Source organism: Rattus norvegicus, chromosome 10 (assembly GCF_021556685.1).
Source record: "Rattus norvegicus strain SHRSP/BbbUtx chromosome 10, alternate assembly SHRSP_T2T, whole genome shotgun sequence".
Lineage (NCBI taxonomy): Eukaryota > Metazoa > Chordata > Mammalia > Rodentia > Muridae > Rattus > Rattus norvegicus.
Window position 1 is genome coordinate 84,897,134 of NC_141543.1, and position 17,354 is coordinate 84,914,487.

Consider the following 17,354-nt stretch of genomic DNA (forward strand, 5'->3'; position numbering starts at 1 on the left):
TTGTACTCCTGGGTGACAAATACCCAGGCCTGCTTGTGGGGGTGGTCGCTGGTCTGTGTAGCTTTGCTGCTGTTCTCTACTTGCAGCCTGTGTGAACCACTTTCCACATCTTAAATGCTTTTGTCTAACTCATAAACTCAAAGAATCTGATTGTTCAGATTTCTCTTTTGTATATGAAGATTCATAGACTATAACTAGTTAGTATCAAGTGATTGTAAAGATACTTAAATCCTAATTCAGATTTCGGCGAGGAGAATGGAAATAGTTTCTTCTATGTGGTTCTTTTTTTTTAGGCCAGCTCACGCTTACTTTTTAACACTCAGAAATTAGTCTTCTCGTATGGTCTAAAACTAGGTACTTGATCATTCATTTTCTTTCCTAATTTATTTGCTTTTGAGAAGTCATATAGTCGAGGCTGGCCTTGAACCCCTCAGGAGCAGTCTCCTTGTCAGGGATGGAATTACACACAGTTCTCTGCTCAGTCCTTTACTGATGTGTACAATTGAGGAACAGTCTGACTATTTTGTATATGTTAGCACATAAAAGAGTTGTATACAAGTCTATGTATATTTAGGATATAAGGAAACTAAAGCTTGTAGGCTTGAAAATATGTATAATTAATATAAGATTAAGCTGGCTTAGGCGCTGCTGGAGAAGTTTGCCATGCAGTGGCTAAGACTTTGGAGTCGAACTGTTCTGTGCATGCAGCCTTGGGGCCTTTGGCAATTGTTTAATCTCTTAGGTTCCTTCTTTTAAGGTATTTACCTCAGTGACAGATTTTAAAAATCAAGCGAGCTATTATTTTGCACTTCATTACAGTTGCAGACTATATGGTCCATTACATAAGTAAATCAACTTCATGGTCATTTGTGCAGCTCACATTTTTAGTAGAAGTGACTTTTAATCTTCATCATTTTTCCTATTCTAAAATCTGGAAAAGCAGTCCTATTTCCTGGTTGGTTAGATTAGGTAAAGTACATCAATTATCTGGCTCCAGTACCTGCGAGTATAGCCAAGAGGCTACTTGAAATACAGATTTTCAAAAATCATGTATACGCATAAGCTGATATTTAAATAACCAACTAAAACTCAATCTATAGGAAGAACCAAAGCTACCAGCTACAGAATGTAACAAAGATTCCATGCTCGCCAGCTTTGCTTCCGTTAGGGAGTAAAATGCTGGACAGTGATAGCAGGGGTTCAGTTTAGGGATTTAAATCTGCCACTTGGCATTTTTCTACAGGCTCTCCATTTTTTGGTTAACTTTTCTGACTTTCTATGACTTGAAGTGTTTAATACATACAGTACCAAACATGCACAACAACGAAGTCCAAGACTAGTGTTAGCCTTTCAAGAGCTTCGTTTTAAGAGTGGAGTGTGTCAGACTTCCATAACTGCACATCCGGTCCACAGAGAAAGAAGCCTACGGTGATACTAATATTCTAGATCTGGAGTAGAGAAACCTGACGCATATTTGACCCATTTGACCCCTTCCTAGAGATCTACTTCTCTTAAAAAGTGATAAGAGCAAAGTAGAGGGTTGGGAATTTTCCTTGTACTGTGGAGTATAGATGGAATAGGAATAGGAAAACTTGTGTTGGCTTCAGCCGTTTAAAGCATGTTCAGTCTTCCGTGTGTAGAAAGGAGTTCATCTGGGAAGGTGATTACAGTGACTGGTTCCAATCTCGGAGTCTGTGCTATCTTCCTAGCTTTATAGTAGATAGACTGATTAAATTCCTACATGCTTTTTTCTTAAGGCATAAGGTGTGTTAGAAAAGAGAGACAAATAGTTGTTTGGGAGTCTCTATTCCCAAAATATGTTTTCCAAAATTGGGAATAGACATCAGGCTAGCAACTTTTCATTCTGTTATTTAAAGGGAAGCAAAGCACTTGCTATCATTTAATGAGAAAAGTAGATTGGGGTTTAAGAACAAAGGTGCAGAAATGATGTAGTTTAATGTAAGGCTAATAAGTCTCAAGAGGTAGCAACTGCTGTTGCCTGCAAAGACAAACATTAATAATGTAGTATACTGTCTACTAGCAAAACGCCTCCTTTTCTCACTGACACGTAAAACAGCCAACTAGTGTTTATTTTGTTTCAAAATTTGATTTATTTATTTGTTTATTGATTGTTGGAGGGTGAATGTGGCGGTCAGAAGACAACCTGTAGGAGTTAGTTCTCTCCTGCCACATGGGTCCTAAAGATTGAACTCAGGTTGACAGGTTTGGTGGCAATTGCCTTTATCCACTGAGTCATCCCACCAGCCTTCTTTTTTTTAATATTTTGTTGGAGACAGTATCTAATGTAAAACAGGCTGGTCTCTATTTGCTTTGTAGTACTAGGATGACCTTGAACTCCTGATCCTCCTTCTGTCTGTCTCCTACATGCTGGGACTGTAGGTGTGCACCATCACTTCCAGTAAAGAAAGACTTGGGAAAGAGCTGCTCTGCTTTCCTGACAGTAGTTTTCTGTACTCTGCCTAAAAGAACTGATGTAGTATGATTTGTAGAAAACCTGAACTTCCATAAAAAGCCTTTTGAATTTTTACTATTGAATAGTATCCCTGTTTCAAAGAGTATATTCATTTTCCTCTAGGAAGAAAAAGCCTACCCTAAAAACACTGTAGCTTGAAAAAGTGGGAAAAATGAGGACCAAGGGACTGGGGAGGCTGCCTTCGCTTGTTCCCCATGACCGCTAGCCTACACTGTTAAAACTCAGCAGCTCTTCTCCAGGTTTCCCAGACCTCACACCACCAACTTCCTGGCGGAGGCAGGTGTGCTAATGCATGCCTGTAGTCCCAACATAGAGCAGCTAAGGCAGGAGGAGCTCCAGTTCAGGGTCAGACTGAGCTAAGTTCTGAGACCTCATCTCTGACCAGCTCCAAACTTGCCAGCCAAAACCAGTGTCTAAACAGTGTTTCCACACTTTTCGGCTAGACCCTGACCTTAGCCTGCCTCATTTCCAAAGAGCTGGGATTCTATTCACAGCCTAGGCTTCTAACTTCATGACAAATAAAAAACCAAAATGAATGTTTAATTTTTTTTTCTCCTCTCTTCAAATAGAAAAGAGCGTCCTATCTCATTAGGGATTTTCCCTCTACCTGCTGGAGACGGGTTGCTCACACCTGACACTCAGAAGGGAGGCGAGACCCCAGGATCAGAGCAATGGAAATTTCAAGAATTAAGTCAACCACGGTCTCATACCAGCCTGAAGGTAAGACTTATTTTACCAGTACACTCTATAAGCATTCTTGTTCAAAAGAAGTCGCAGAAAACCAAAAGATAATATAATAGTGTAAGGCTGCCCAGATAGTTTATTGGGTGAAAGTGCTTGTCATCAACCCTGACAGTCTCCATTCTCAGGACCTAAATGATAGAAGAGAGAACCAACTCCCGAATATCCTCTGACCTCTGCAGAACCACCGTGACTGTAGTTTACACCTCATGCTATTGCACACAAATAAGTAAAGACCTCTAAATTTAAAAAATAGTTTATATATATTTTAGTTTGAAAATTATCTTAAAAATAAACAATTCAAGATGAGCTCTTCCCAGGGGTGTATGTTTTTGCAGTTAATTTTAAGTTACATAGGAAAACAAAACCAAATGCTGTTCTGTCTTTACCTTGTTAAGGTTATTGTTGCTATTATGAAACACCAGCTTGGGAGGAAAGGGTTATTTGGCCTGTGCATCACTATTCATCATTGAAGGAAGTCAGGGCAGGAACTGGGAGGCAGGAGCTGATGCAGAGGCCATGGTGTAGGGTGCTGCTCACCACTTGCTCCAAATGGCTTGCTCAGCCTGCTTTCCTACAGAACCCAGGACCTCCCACAAGGGACTGGGCCTTCCCCCATCAATCACTAAGAAAATGCACAACAGCATTTTTTTTTTTTTTTGGTTCTTTTTTTCGGAGCTGGGGACTGAACCCAGGGCCTTGCGCTTCCTAGGCAAGCGCTCTACCACTGAGCTAAACCCCCAACCCCGCACAACAGCATTCTTAATTGAAGAATTTATTCTTCTACTTACAGCCCAATCTTAATAGAAGCATTTTCTCAATTTAAGCTCCTTCCCCTCTGATGACTCTAACTTTGTCAAGTTGATATAAAACTATCCAATACATTCTTGCTTGTAGTCTAATGACAAGATTTTTTCTATATTTAGTCTGTCTAATATGAATCTAGAATTTAGGGTCCAGTGACGTGTGGAACTAATTGGTATTTTGTTTGTGTGTGTTTTTTTATTTTTGTTTTTATGGGTACTGGAATCAACTTAGAGTCTTGTTGTTACTACTTTTGGAACCCTATATTCAGAAATTCCAACTTTATTTGTTTTTAGTATCACTGTTGCTGGTGGGGCACATTTGTGCAAGTCAGGAGACAACTTTTAGGAGTTGTTCTTCCACTGTAGGTTCTAGGAATAGAATTCAGGTAGTCAGGCTTGTGCTAATCCTTAGCTCTGGGCCAGGAGCATGATAAGCATGCACTCTGTTACTGAGATGTATCCCTTTAGTCTGAGATAGTGTGCCACTAAATTGCTCAGGCCAGCTTTGAACTCACATCGCTGTAGTTCAAGCTGACTTCAAACTCGTGATGACTTTCTTTCCTCAGCCTCAGAGTAGCTTATAAGTATACATCTTCTGGCCTGATTTATGTCTTTTTATTATCAAAATTGTATATATGTCTGTGTACCTGCTCGTTGTTTCTGTATGTGCCACCTGGGAGCAGTGCCTGTGGAGTCTAGAGGAGGGCACTGACTTCCTGCAGAGCTTCACTTCATTGTACTTCTTATTTGATTCAGGGTCTCACTATGAAGCCCAGACTGACCTTGAACTCAAGGTAGTTCTCCTGCCTCAGCCTTCCAAGTGCTGGGATTGCAGGTATACTCAGCATTCTCAATTATAATTCCACCTGAAAGAGTGCATTTTTCCTTCCTTAAAACTACTTTATGAAAGTGATAGATAAAATGCATTCTCTTTAGCCCAAAAGGCCTGGTGTTAATTCATTAAAGAATATATTTTGATCTAGAAAAATTTAGAAACTAATTAATAAATGTAATTAATAAGGTACTCTAAGAAGAGATATATTAAGAATGCTCAAAAATATTTTAAAGTTAGTCATGGTCACATGCAACTATAATTCTGTTAGGAAGGCAGAAACAGGAGGTTTGCAATAAGTGTATCGTGGGCTGGCTTCATGTTGAGCATCATGACAACCTATGCTTCAGAGTAAGATCCTATCTCAACATCAGAGAGGCAAGCGGAGAGGGAGAGAGAGCTGTCATTTGAACTCAGCCTGGGCAGCATAGACCTTACCTGAAGAAACAAACACATAAAAATTTAAAGTTATGTTCTATATCTTATAAAATAGAATATTTATAAAGGAACTATTGATTGTTAAAATGAAAGCCAGCCAGTCACAGTGAGCATACCTTTAATCCAATCCCAGCATTCTATAGTAGAGACAGTCAGCTCTCTTAAGTCTGAGGTCAGCCTGGTCTACACAGTGAGTTTCACGACAAAGAGCCACATAGTGACTGTATCCAAAGATAAAAAAAATGTAAAAAGCCCTGGTATATTGTAAAAATCTTCTGAATCATTAAACAAGCAGGTTGCCTGTTTATGTATAGATGAATTCTTTCTTCTCCTTTTCTGTGAAACATGGTCTCAGATATCCCAGGCTATGTAGTCAAGAATGACTTGAACTTCTCATGTGAGTCCACCTCCTGCATGCTAGGGTTATAGTGGGCATGTGTGAGTACACATGGTGTGGTGCTAGGAATTGAACAAAGCTTTCATTAATACTCGGTAAGTACTCTGCCAACCGAGCTTTATCCTTAGCTCCTTGTATCTTTTCTTACCTTTTCCCCTGTCTATCACTATCTAAGTACCTGTTTATATCTTCTAAAAGATTAAGTCATTTATTTTATTTCTCTCTGCAAGAACAGAATAATTACAGGAATGTGTGCAGTGTTGGAATTACTACCATCTAGGAAAGTGACCAGCAAATGGTAGGAAGTCAGCGTTTGTTGTAGAGACAGGGTCACACTATGTACCCCAGTTTGGAGTTACACTTGTAGTTACCTGCCTCAACCTCTTAGTGCTAGGATTATAGACATACCACCACACCCAGCTGGAACTCTTTGTTTATGAACTGTTTGATCTTTGTGTGTATTTGTATGTGCCACCTGTGTGCAGTGCTCAAGGAGGCCAGGAGAGGGCATCAGATACCCTGGAACTGAAGTTACAGGTGTATGCTAGTTGGCTATGGGTGTTGAGAACCAAACTAGGATCCTCTGGAAGAACATCAGTGTGTCTCCCCAGGTCCACATTATTTGTTTAGAATTTATAGTCTTCTGAGATAATATGAATGAATGATCTTTCAGCTGTAGATGGTAGAGATATTCAGAACGTTTCTGTTGATTTTTTGATATGTCCTCAAAGCAGTAGGCAGTCACTAAATATTTGAAAGTTCTCCTCTTCTCAAAAGTGTCTTAGACACTAAGTTTGCCTGTCCCACTTTTTTTTTTCTTTTTTTTCGAAGCTGGGGACCGAACCCAGGGCCTTGCGCTTGCTAGGCAAGCGCTCTACCACTGAGCTAAATCCCCAACCCCGCCTGTCCCACTTCTTGTATAATTTGTCAGTGGCGATGTCATTATGACGTATTTGTTCTTTATTCTGTAGCTACACTGACCTTTTTCTTTTACTTTTAGGTTTAGTAGATCTTCCAAAATACCTTCTGAGTTGCTCACTTCCTGTGTTCTCTTTTCTAAAACAAACTTAAGTAGGAAGGATACTTAGAACATATCAAAAGTGTGCACCAGATGGCAGCCATGCTTTAATTACTATCCAGACTGGACAGTAAGGGAAGATTGTCATAGTTCTTTATTTAATCCTGTAATAAGCTATGACAAAACCTTATTGGCAAGTTATAAACCAGTTAAGAAATGATTAATAATGATGGTTTTTGTCTACTCTAGAAAGACAAAGATAACATTACTCCCCAAAGAGTTTATAAAGCAAAATCCAGTCCAGTCTGTGTCTTCATGTGGAAAGGCTCAGCAGGTAACAGTTTTCAGGAGCACACACACACATGCAGAGAGAGAGAGAGAGAGAGAGAGAGAGAGAGAGAGAGAGAGAGAGAGAGAGAGAGAGAGAGAGAGATTGATTTTTAATAGAAAAAAACAAAGAAAGCAAAGCAAGAAACATTTGAGCAAGATATATACAACTATGAAATGTTACTGTGACATCTTCAACATTGTTAGTGTACGATAATCATGATAAATCATAGACAGAAAGCCAGGTAAGTCAGAGAAATAATTTGTAGGGAAAGATGCTATTTTGGGATAAGTGTGAGAATGACAAGTGGAAATATTTCCCAAGAATAGTTTTGTGAGAAGGACACAACAGCATCACCCAGGCTCTGTGCTTGGGGCCACACTTGGGGAACTTGAGGAGCAGAGAGGAGCAGTTTCTCTTCATCCTGTTCCTCTCATCCCTTCGTAAGAGCACTGATGTACCTTTGGTTGAGCTGGCCCCAGACATCCTCCTTTGCAGCCCAGTGGGAAGGTCTCAGTCCTCACCTTGCCTTTTCATCATGCCCCAGGCTGAGTCCCTTCAGGTTCCTGAAGGCTTCCTTCCATTGGCAGGCAGGATAGCCTCACCTCCCACTTGCTCTTCCTTCTCTGGTGGTTTTGCTTCACTTTAGTCCTCTAAATCCCGGGTTGTCAGTACTTAAACCTCTGCGCTTCTCCTAGTCTAGTTGGTTCAAGTTCCATGTCTGCACATTGTCTGAACATTGCTGTTGATGAGTTACCTCCAGCCATGGCTCCTTTCCTGAACTCTGGGACTCTGCATCCAGTTGCATTTCTCCAGCTTTTTCTGCATTGGAGCTTTGCCTGCTTTACTCACCAAAGCACACCCTTTGACGATCAACCCCAGGCACTACAGTTTACATGAAGCTGTTCTCTTGACTCTTCCCTTATCCCCTGCCCCTCCAGGGTCTTGCCCTGGCTGGCCTTGAGTTCTCAGTCCTTCTACTACAGTACCCCTCCACATCATTGCTGACACTGGATTAGCATCCTCAAATAAAATTTAGGGACCAGTTCAAGGGGGGAAGTAAAGGAGTTTTGTATTTTATCATTAACTGAAATCTGTTCTGTAGAACTTCAAATGAGTTGCTAAAAATAAACCAAATGGGTAAAGCTATCCCTTCCTTCCTTCTTTCCTTCCTTCTTTCCTTCCTTTTTTAATGTGCCAAGTATGAGAATGAATGAAAATGTTCAAATTTAAGTGAGAATCCCCCTACCTGCATGGTTCTGGGCTTGAACCAGCCTCTCATCTTTAAACCCAAGGTCAGCCTTTTCACCTAACTGAATGGTATTATGACCAAATAAAGGAGGAACTTGTATATAAAAGGCAGTCCCAAGGTGATAACCGCAGTCTCAGCACTGTAGTGGAGCACTGTTTTATCTTGCCTTCCTTTCTCTGTACTGGTCAGACTTACAGTCACTAGAGGAGGGCAGAACAGGCAGACTTGGATCTTCTGGGTGGTGACAGTCTGGAATAGTGTTAGAGCTGCAGCAGCATAAGGGATGTCCTGTTAGCAGGGCAGCCTGACCTGCATGCCAATCCCTAAAACAGCAACCAATGCCTACCTACGTAGAGATAGCAGACGTAGGTATCTGAGCCTTACCAGTGAGAACATGGAGGAGGGCCTATTTGGAAAAGTATAGGTGTAGATTCGAGGACTTCGAGTTGCAGAGCTAATAACAGGAGTACATGTGACTTAGAGAAGGGGAATAGCTTATTCAAGAAAGGAAGCATGGTGGCAGGAGTTGAAAAAAGAATGGAGTGAGGATGGCAGGGGAGAAGAAAAAGCAAACCTGAAAGACTGGTTTTAATGCGTGCTTAGGAGACTTCAGCAGAATTGACAGCAAAAGAGAAAAATAGATAGACTGGAATCCTGGCAAATGGGCAGGGAAGGGAATCACATTTTCACTGCAATTCCTGCCTTCCTTGAGCAGGCACCTTAGTTTTCCTAGGTTTTGCCGTTATAAGCAATGCTGTAGTGAGTTGCCAACCACAGTCTAAAATGAGCACAAAAGGTCTGTAACTAGGATAATAAATACATTCGTTTATAACTGCCTCTATGTGTATGTATATGTTCCCAAAAAAGTATTTGGGATAGTATTTGAGTAGTATTCTGGGATGTTGATTGTTAGCAGGATATGATGTGCAGGAGTGAAAAAAACAAATTTAAATAATTAAAAGGACTGGGTTGTAGGTACCTAGTAATCTTTTGAAGAGTCCTTTATAACACAGTGATGTGACTGCTGTAGGACACTGCACAAAGCGCACGTTGGCAGGTTCTGTGTGTAAAGGCAGGGGTCAGTGTGTGCTGCATTCTTCAGGGGATGTGCTTAGCATGCAGAGCAGAAAGCTAGACAGAGCCAGCATTCTTGCTAAGAGTTTTCCGGTCTCTCTGTGTGTGGTAAAGTTCAGGAATTGTTCCTGTTCCCTTGGTCTTTATAAGTAGTCAGTCTCAGTAGGAGTCTCTGCACCACATTTCTGCTGTCTGTTCCTCCCAGGAAATAAAATAGTAAGTGTTTTAAAACTTTTGAGGTAATTTTATACTATAGCAGAAATTAAAAATAAAAATGGAATTTTAACAGCAAGTGGATTGTATTTTGTAATTCCATATTCTTCTTGCTTGTGACAGAACATAAGAAAATTGTCCTATACTTGCAGTTCGTCTGTACATTTTTCCCCACACCTCTATCCTTATTTGATAGATTCAGAGTGAACTCATAGAAGGGTAGACTTGGTCTTGTCACTCGTTTTAAACTTTTGGGAAAAGAAGATAGTATTATTTCTTTGTGGAAATTTATTTCGTTTGTTTTGGAGACAGGTCTCACTCTAGTCCAGGCTGGTCTAGAACTCAGTGCGTATCGAGGCTGACCATGAATTTAAAGCAGCCTCCTATCAGTATGAGCCCATGGCTCTATAGTACTCACATCATAATTTTATAAAGGACTTGAAATGGTGGTGTTTAAAGCATATCTATACATCTATATAGATATCTTCTAAGTTATTTACACATAGGCATTTATTAAGTACTCACTGATTCTTACCTAAATGTTTGAATAAACTTTCAGAATAAGGAAAAAGTAAGGACCTTGCCTCAGCCTCCTGAGTAGCTGGAATTACAAGCTGTGCCATCATGCCAAGACAGACCTTAGCTTTTACTGGTGCATATTGGTAGCGCTGTGTGTGTGTGTGTGTGCGTGTGTGTGTGTGTGTGTGTGTGTGTGTGTGTGTGTGTGTGAGTGAGAGAGAGAGAGAGAGAGACAGACAGACAGACAGACAGAGAGAGAGAGAGAGAGAGAAATAGGCTTGTGCTCTAGTTTTTTTTTTTTTTTTAGCTTGCTCTTTTTCATTTTAATATGTATGAAAGCTTTGCCTAGTATATCTACTATCAGTGTGCCTGGTGCCTGCAGAGGACCAAATCCTGGTCCTTTGGAAGAGCATGGAAGTCTCTTAATAACTGAACCAGTTGTTAACAGTGTTTATCAATGGGGCTGGGGATTTAGCTCAGTGGTAGAGCGCTTGCCTAGGAAGCGCAAGGCCCTGGGTTCGGTCCCCAGCTCCGAAAAAAAGAACCAAAAAAAAAAAAAATAGTGTTTATCATTTAGGAGTTTCTCTGAGTGGCTCTGGCCAGTCTGTAATTGATTATGTAGCTTAGGCTGGCCTTGAACTCAGATCTGGTAATTCTGCCTTCTGTGAGCTGGGATTAAAGGTGTGTGCCACCACACCTAGCCACCTGTATACTTATGGAGAGAGAATACTTTTCCCTCCTTTTTTAAAGATGGGTGTAGAAATAACCATTAAACAAATCCTGGCTGCAGATTTGCTACCTGCCTCAATGGTTTATGTTCTCCAATGAAAGACAGGCACACAGCCTTTATATTTTAATATGCCTTAAGCAGCTCAGTAGCTGGGCCAGTGCCTAACCTCCATCCCCTTAATATTATTTACTAATTCTGTGTTCTATCTTGGCTGCTCTGTACCCAGTTGAGCAGCCCTCTGGGCCATGCTGTCTTGGCTCCTTCACGTGGCGGTCATGCCTCTCTGTCCTGAACTCTTCTCAGGTCTGGCGTCTCTTCTCTACTCCACACTCTCTGGGCATGGTGCGTCTCTTCCCCCTTCTCCTTTTCCTCCTAGTAACCAAGTCTGGGAATCTTAAAGTCCCACTACGTCTGTCCTCTCCAACGATTGGCTGTTGGCATCTTTATTTACCAATCAGAACCAATTGGGACAGGTTCCCAGAACCTAAGGGCAGACCTCGTGTTAACATTTTTTGGGGGAACATAATTAGCATTTGTAATACAAGCAGCTACAGATGGCTATATGAGATGTGTATGTTTTTGTATGTCTGAGTGCAAGGGTGCGTGTACACAGCATGAGAGTTAGGTTGGTTGTTAGTCCCTGACTTGTGTCCTGCCTGCGGCAGTGTCTGATTTTGTGGTTCACTGCTGGTCTAGATCCTCACTCACATTTGCATGGTGAGCACTTTATCCAGTGAACTGCATTCCCGTCCTGTAGTGACTGTTTTCCCGTTGATGAATATGCTTCACGTTTCCCCTATCCCTCTATTGTTGAGCACCCTGACTGGCTCCACAGCCACTGAGGGTAGTGCTGCAGTGGACGCTGAGGTACAGTGTCTCTGTGGTCTATCGTCTGGAAGGCTCTGTGTATATACCCATGGATGGTACATTGGTTTAAATGGTAGATGAATTTTAGTTTTTTTTAGAAATATCCTCCTTAGTTTTACAGTAGCTGGGCTAGTCTGTATTCCTACCAGCAGGATATAAGGGGCCCCTTTTGTTCACATTCTCACCAGCATTTGATAGTTGTTTTCTTTTTTCTTTTTTCTTTTTTTTTTTTTTTTTTTTTTTGGTTCTTTTTTTCTGGAGCTGGGGACCGAACCCAGGGCCTTGTACTTCCTAGGCAAGCGCTCTACCACTGAGCTAAATCCCCAACCCCGATAGTTGTTTTCTTAATGATTGTCATGCAAACATTTGTCGTTATTCTATTTTCTAATTACATTAACTTTCTTTTATTTGAGAGAGTGTTATCATGTGCCACTGGCTGTCCTGGAACTTACTGGGGAGACTAGGATAGCCTCAAAACTCATTTGCTTGCCTCTGCCTCCTCCTGGGAATAAAGGTCTGCACCAGCTGGGTGGCCTTACTGAGTTTTGCTTTGCATTTCTCTAATACTTAGTACTAATTGTTTATTTTCCACGAGGCTTACTATATTTTTAAAGATTTATTTATTATGTATACTGTATTCTGCATGTATGCCTACATATCAGAAGAGGACCAGATCTTGATATAGATGGTAATGAGAAATCATGTGGGTGCTGGCAATTGAACCCAGGAGCTCTGGAAGAACAGCCAGCACTTTTGACCTGAGAGCCAGTCCAAAGCTTAATATTTTTAATAAAATTTTACCAACTTTTATATTTTCTAGAGAGAAGAATAACACACCCAGAGACACACACACACAGACACACACACACATTTAGTATGTATGGGTCTTTTTGTATCTATCATTCAGTTTCTAGTGTAAAAAATTAAATGTAGGGGCTAACAATTAAGGATAATTAATACAAATACTGTAAATAAGAATTAAATCTTCCCCTACCAGCTCTTTTTTTTTTTTGTTTTTTGTTTTTTTGTTCTTTTTTTTTCGGAGCTGGGGACCGAACCCAGGGCCTTGCGCTTCCTAGGCAAGCGCTCTACCACTGAGCTAAATCCCCAACCCCACGCACTTGAACTCTTGATCCTCTGCCTCCACCTTCCAAGTGTTAGGATTATAATAGATACCCCACCTAGCTAAGAATTAAAGCAGGTTACATGGGGATTTTGATAAATTTCCAAACCAAGAGTATTTAAAGTTCAAGGTTGCTTGAAGTTAAAGAGAGTCCCTGTTTGCTTTTGTTGTTGTTGTTTTTATTTTTTGTTTTACAAAGCCACCCTTTCATCCTTGGGGTTAATGAACAGTTTGTTTCATAATGATGAGGGAATAGCATACATTCTCAAGTGTGCCACATTGGAATATTTGTATGTTATATGTCCGTGTGACTAGTCCAGATGTCAGGAAGAGTTTTGCTGTTATAGAAATAGTAAAAGCACTGTCATAAGCATTTCATCAAAAAGTATAAGATCTCGGGCAAGTGAGATAGTTCAGCAGGTAAAGAGTGTTACTATGCAGGCCAGACAACCCCCAGTTCAGTCCCCAGAACCCACATAAAGTATCTGCAGTCCTAGCAGTCCTGCATTAGAGAGCCTCGAGGGTTGTTTGAAATCTTAGGTTCCAGCTAACCTGGATACAGCACAGCACCAGAGACACTGAGGCCCCTATCTTGACACAGAGACACAAAGAGCCATTGTAAAAGCTGTCCTCTTGGGGTTGGGGATTTGGCTCAGTGGTAGAGCGCTTGCCTAGCAAGCACAAGGCCCTGGGTTCGGTCCCCAGCTCCAAAAAAAAAAGAACCAAAAAAAAAAAAAAAAAAAAAAAGCTGTCCTCTGACATGCAAAGAAAAAATAGGAGGTAAGATTCTCCTCCAGGATCTTGTAGAACATCATTACTTCATTATGTCATACAACTGAATTTTAACTGTACTGGGTTGTCTAGTTTAGTTTGTTTTCACTTTCTGAGATAGGTTTTCTCTGTGTGGCCCTCGATGTCCTGGAACTCATTCTGTAGATCAGGCTTCTCTCAAACTTACAGAGATCCGCCTGCCTCCTTCTCCCAAGTGCTGGAATTAAAGGCTCTTTGAGTTAAGCCTTAATGTTTTTTACATTAAAAAAGTCTCTCCCTCTCCGTGTGTGTGTGTGTGTGTGTGTGTGTGTGTGTGTGTGTGTGTGTGTGTGTGTGTGTGCGCACATGGGGTCAGAGGCGACTTTCAGGAGTTGGTTCCCTCCTTCTACCATGTGGTTCTGCGGCTGAACTCAGATCATCAGACTTGGCAGCGAGCACCGTAGAGCACTCCGGCCTAGAAAAGGACTCACTGTGTTCCCAGGCTGGACCAGGTCTTACCTCAGCCTTCTGTCTTCCCGCCTTAGCTTTCCCGAGCTGAGATCACAGGCAAGAGCCCCAGTGCACAACTCTCGCCACCCTCATTAAACACAGGAGGGAGTAGCTAGAGACACAGCCTAACAAGTAGTGTATAAACCAAAATACAGATTTGTTAACACCGAGTAAATAAAGATTTTTTCTTCTTTATAATCTTTCCCTCTCCCCAGGTCAGCCATAGCCCTGAACCTCTGAAGGCTGTAGAACAGGAGGTGAGAAAAAAGTAAAGAGAAGAGATTAACTATTGGTTACTTTCTCAAACTGCTATTCTCCAGATATCACATGCTCTATTTGGAAGATTATTGATGTTATTCTCTGAAATACGAAGAAAGTTATTTACAGTGGTTGCCAGGGCTTTACTATGACTATAATTTGCTCCTCCTTCAGAGTAAGCATTTTGAAACTTAAAAATGTAAGTGCATTCTGTGAAAAAAATCAGTCTGTATCCATTTATCCAACTCTGGGTAAGAAATTTTGCACACATTCTTTGCCTAGGGCAGAGTATACATGACTTGTATAGCCTTAGGGATAACCAGGATGTCCTTTTGACCAAGGGCCACTTCCCCAGATTAATAGCGTTCTTCAGTTCTACCTAGGGCCCCATTCAACTTAGTTCCCAGAAGAACTGTGAAGCGTCTGCTGCAGTCAGACTTGCCATGCTAAGCACTCACTCAGGAAGACTGCCCTGGTCTAGGTCAGCACTTAACCCAGGCCCATGGGTGCTTCCGAATTGAAGTGCAGCAGGGCGGTCTTCTTTCAGAGACATCCTCGAGGTTAGGTCACTCCTATCTTTCCTTAATCACCTAAATTTACACCACATGTATTTTACTTACCTGTCTCTATAGTTCTCATGTTTCTTTGAGTCACAGACTGTTGTGGGAGTCTCCTTACCAAAAACTCTTTCCTAAAAAAGTGCATATACTCTCAGAACCTTGTCACTGTGTGCTGTAGTGTTGTGAACCAAAAGAGTCTATACCAGTCGCTTTCAAGGCTGAGTTTTATTTGGAGAGAAAGTGACATCAACATAAAATGACAAGGTGATATGTGTTATCACTGGGGTTTATATAGGCTGGTTACTTGTTTGCCTTCATCTGCTGTAAAAGTTTTAAATCTAAAAAGCAGATAGATTGGGGAGATAACTAGTGGATATTAGTAATTCTAGTGCTAGGGAGCCATAGGCAGACGGATCCATCCCTAGGCCTCATTGGCCAGCTAGACTGGCTTATTTGATGTTTACCAGACCAATGAGCTATGCTGCTGAGAGCTGTGACTGCTCTTCCAAAGATCCTGAGTTCAATTCCCAGCAACCACATGGTGGCTCACAACCATCTGTAATGGGATCTGCTGCCCTCTTCTGGTGTTCATGATGACAGCTACAGTGTACTCATATATAATAAATAAATCTTAAAAAAAAAAAAAAAGATTAAAAAAAAAAAAAACAGACGGTGAACAGTGCAGGCACCCGAGCTTGTTCTCTGAACACAGACGCAAACGCATGCATCCATGCTTCTGCAGGTAAGAAAAGGAAGGAAGGCGAAAGCTGTGGCTTCCCCTTGGTTAGTTTCTCCTTCTATTGTAGAAATTATTTAACTCCAACCTGGGGTTTTACCTCACCTTTAACCATTTAGTTCAGGATAAAAGATGCACACAACCTTTGTATTTACAATAAGCCTTACACAGCGCAAGAGCTGGGCTGAATCTACAGACAACCCTGAGTGATTACTTACTGTGTTTCATCTGAGCTGCTCTTAAGTCCAGTTGGCCAGCCCTCAGGGCCACATTTACATGACTCACCTAATCCAGGGCAGCTTTTCCTTCCTCTTCCTCCACCTCCTTCTCCTGGTTCCTCGACCCCAAGCCTGGGAAACCTAAACCCCATTATGTCTCTACTGCCCAGCTATTGGCTGTTGGCATCTTTATTTACCAATCAGAAATAACTTGGGGGCAAGGTCACTTGAGTCTACAAGCAGACTTCGGGTCTAGGGGGTTGTACTTAGCTTACAATAGACAGACAGCAAGACCAAACTCAAGGAGCCTGCATGGCTCAGTTGAATTCATTACTCCTGCTCTCTGACGCGCTATGCAGCTTCCCTTTATGTTGGTCTCTTCCCTAGCTCTTTGACTCCATGCTTTTAGGTGCACAAATGGATTTAGGAGGTGAATTTTTGCCAAACTGTTTATATTGTGAATTCTTCACTTATTAAATAGAAAAAATCCCCCTCCTCTTGATTTTTTTTTCCCAAATAACTTGACGGATGTAATCTTTTTCTCTGTACAGATGAACTTCATTAAGACTTCTCTAGAGCGGTGATTCTTGATCAGTTGGTCATGACCCCTTTGGGGTCAAATGACCCTTTCACAGGAGTCACATATCAGATATCCTGCATATCAGATATTTATATTACAATTCATAACATTAGTAGTAAAATTATAGTTATGCAGTATCAATGAAAATAATTTTATGGCTGGGGGTCACCACAGATGAGAAACTATATTAGAGGGTCACAGCGTTAGGAAGGTTGAGAACCACTTCTGTAGAGCTTTTTGAATCTACAATCTTAATTTGCTTGAGGGCCTCCATTAGGAACACAGATTATTACTTTTTTTAGAGGTGTATTATATTTTAAACTTTTAACATAAGTTAAGCAGATATTTTATTTTTGAATGGAATGTACATCAAAGCAAAAACAAAGACTTCATGCTGAAATGATGATAGTTCACATTTTTTTGTGTTGTGTCTTAGTTTGGGTTTCCATTGCTATAAAGAGACACCATGACCAAAGCGATTCTTATAAAGGCAAACATCTAACTGGGGTGGGCTTACAGTTTCAGAGGTTCAGTCCATTATCATCATAGCAGGAAGCATGGCAGTTGTAGGCAGGCATGGTGCTGGAGAATGAGCTGAGAGTTCTACATCTTCATCCACAGGCAGCAGAAGGAGATTGTCTGCAGTCAGCCAAAAGGAGATCTCTTCAGCACTGGGCAGAGCTTGAGCATAGAACTCTAAAGCCCACCCCCACAGTGATGAACTTCCTTCAATAAGGCCACACCTATTCAAACAAGAACATGCCTCCTAACAGTGACATTCCTTGTGGGCCAAGCATTCAAACACAGGAGTCTCTAAGGGGGCCAAACGTGTTCAAACCACCACATGCTATATCTGGATCCAGACACATGACAGCCAGTTTTCCTGACTCCAGCCAGCCAGCTAATGTGC

General features: G+C 41.3%; 1 protein-coding gene across 17 annotated transcripts in view; it reads left to right on the plus strand.

Annotated features, from left to right (window-relative positions):
• Window positions 1-17,354, plus strand: part of Spag9 (sperm associated antigen 9) — a 128,270-nt gene that overhangs the window by 51,786 nt on the left and 59,130 nt on the right. For 9 of the 17 annotated variants that reach the window (XM_087573134.1, XM_087573136.1, XM_087573137.1 and 6 more), the window contains 1 exon segment: window positions 3,064-3,214. In XM_087573134.1, the coding sequence (XP_087429260.1) occupies window positions 3,064-3,214 (151 nt within the window). 17 annotated transcript variants of the gene reach the window in all.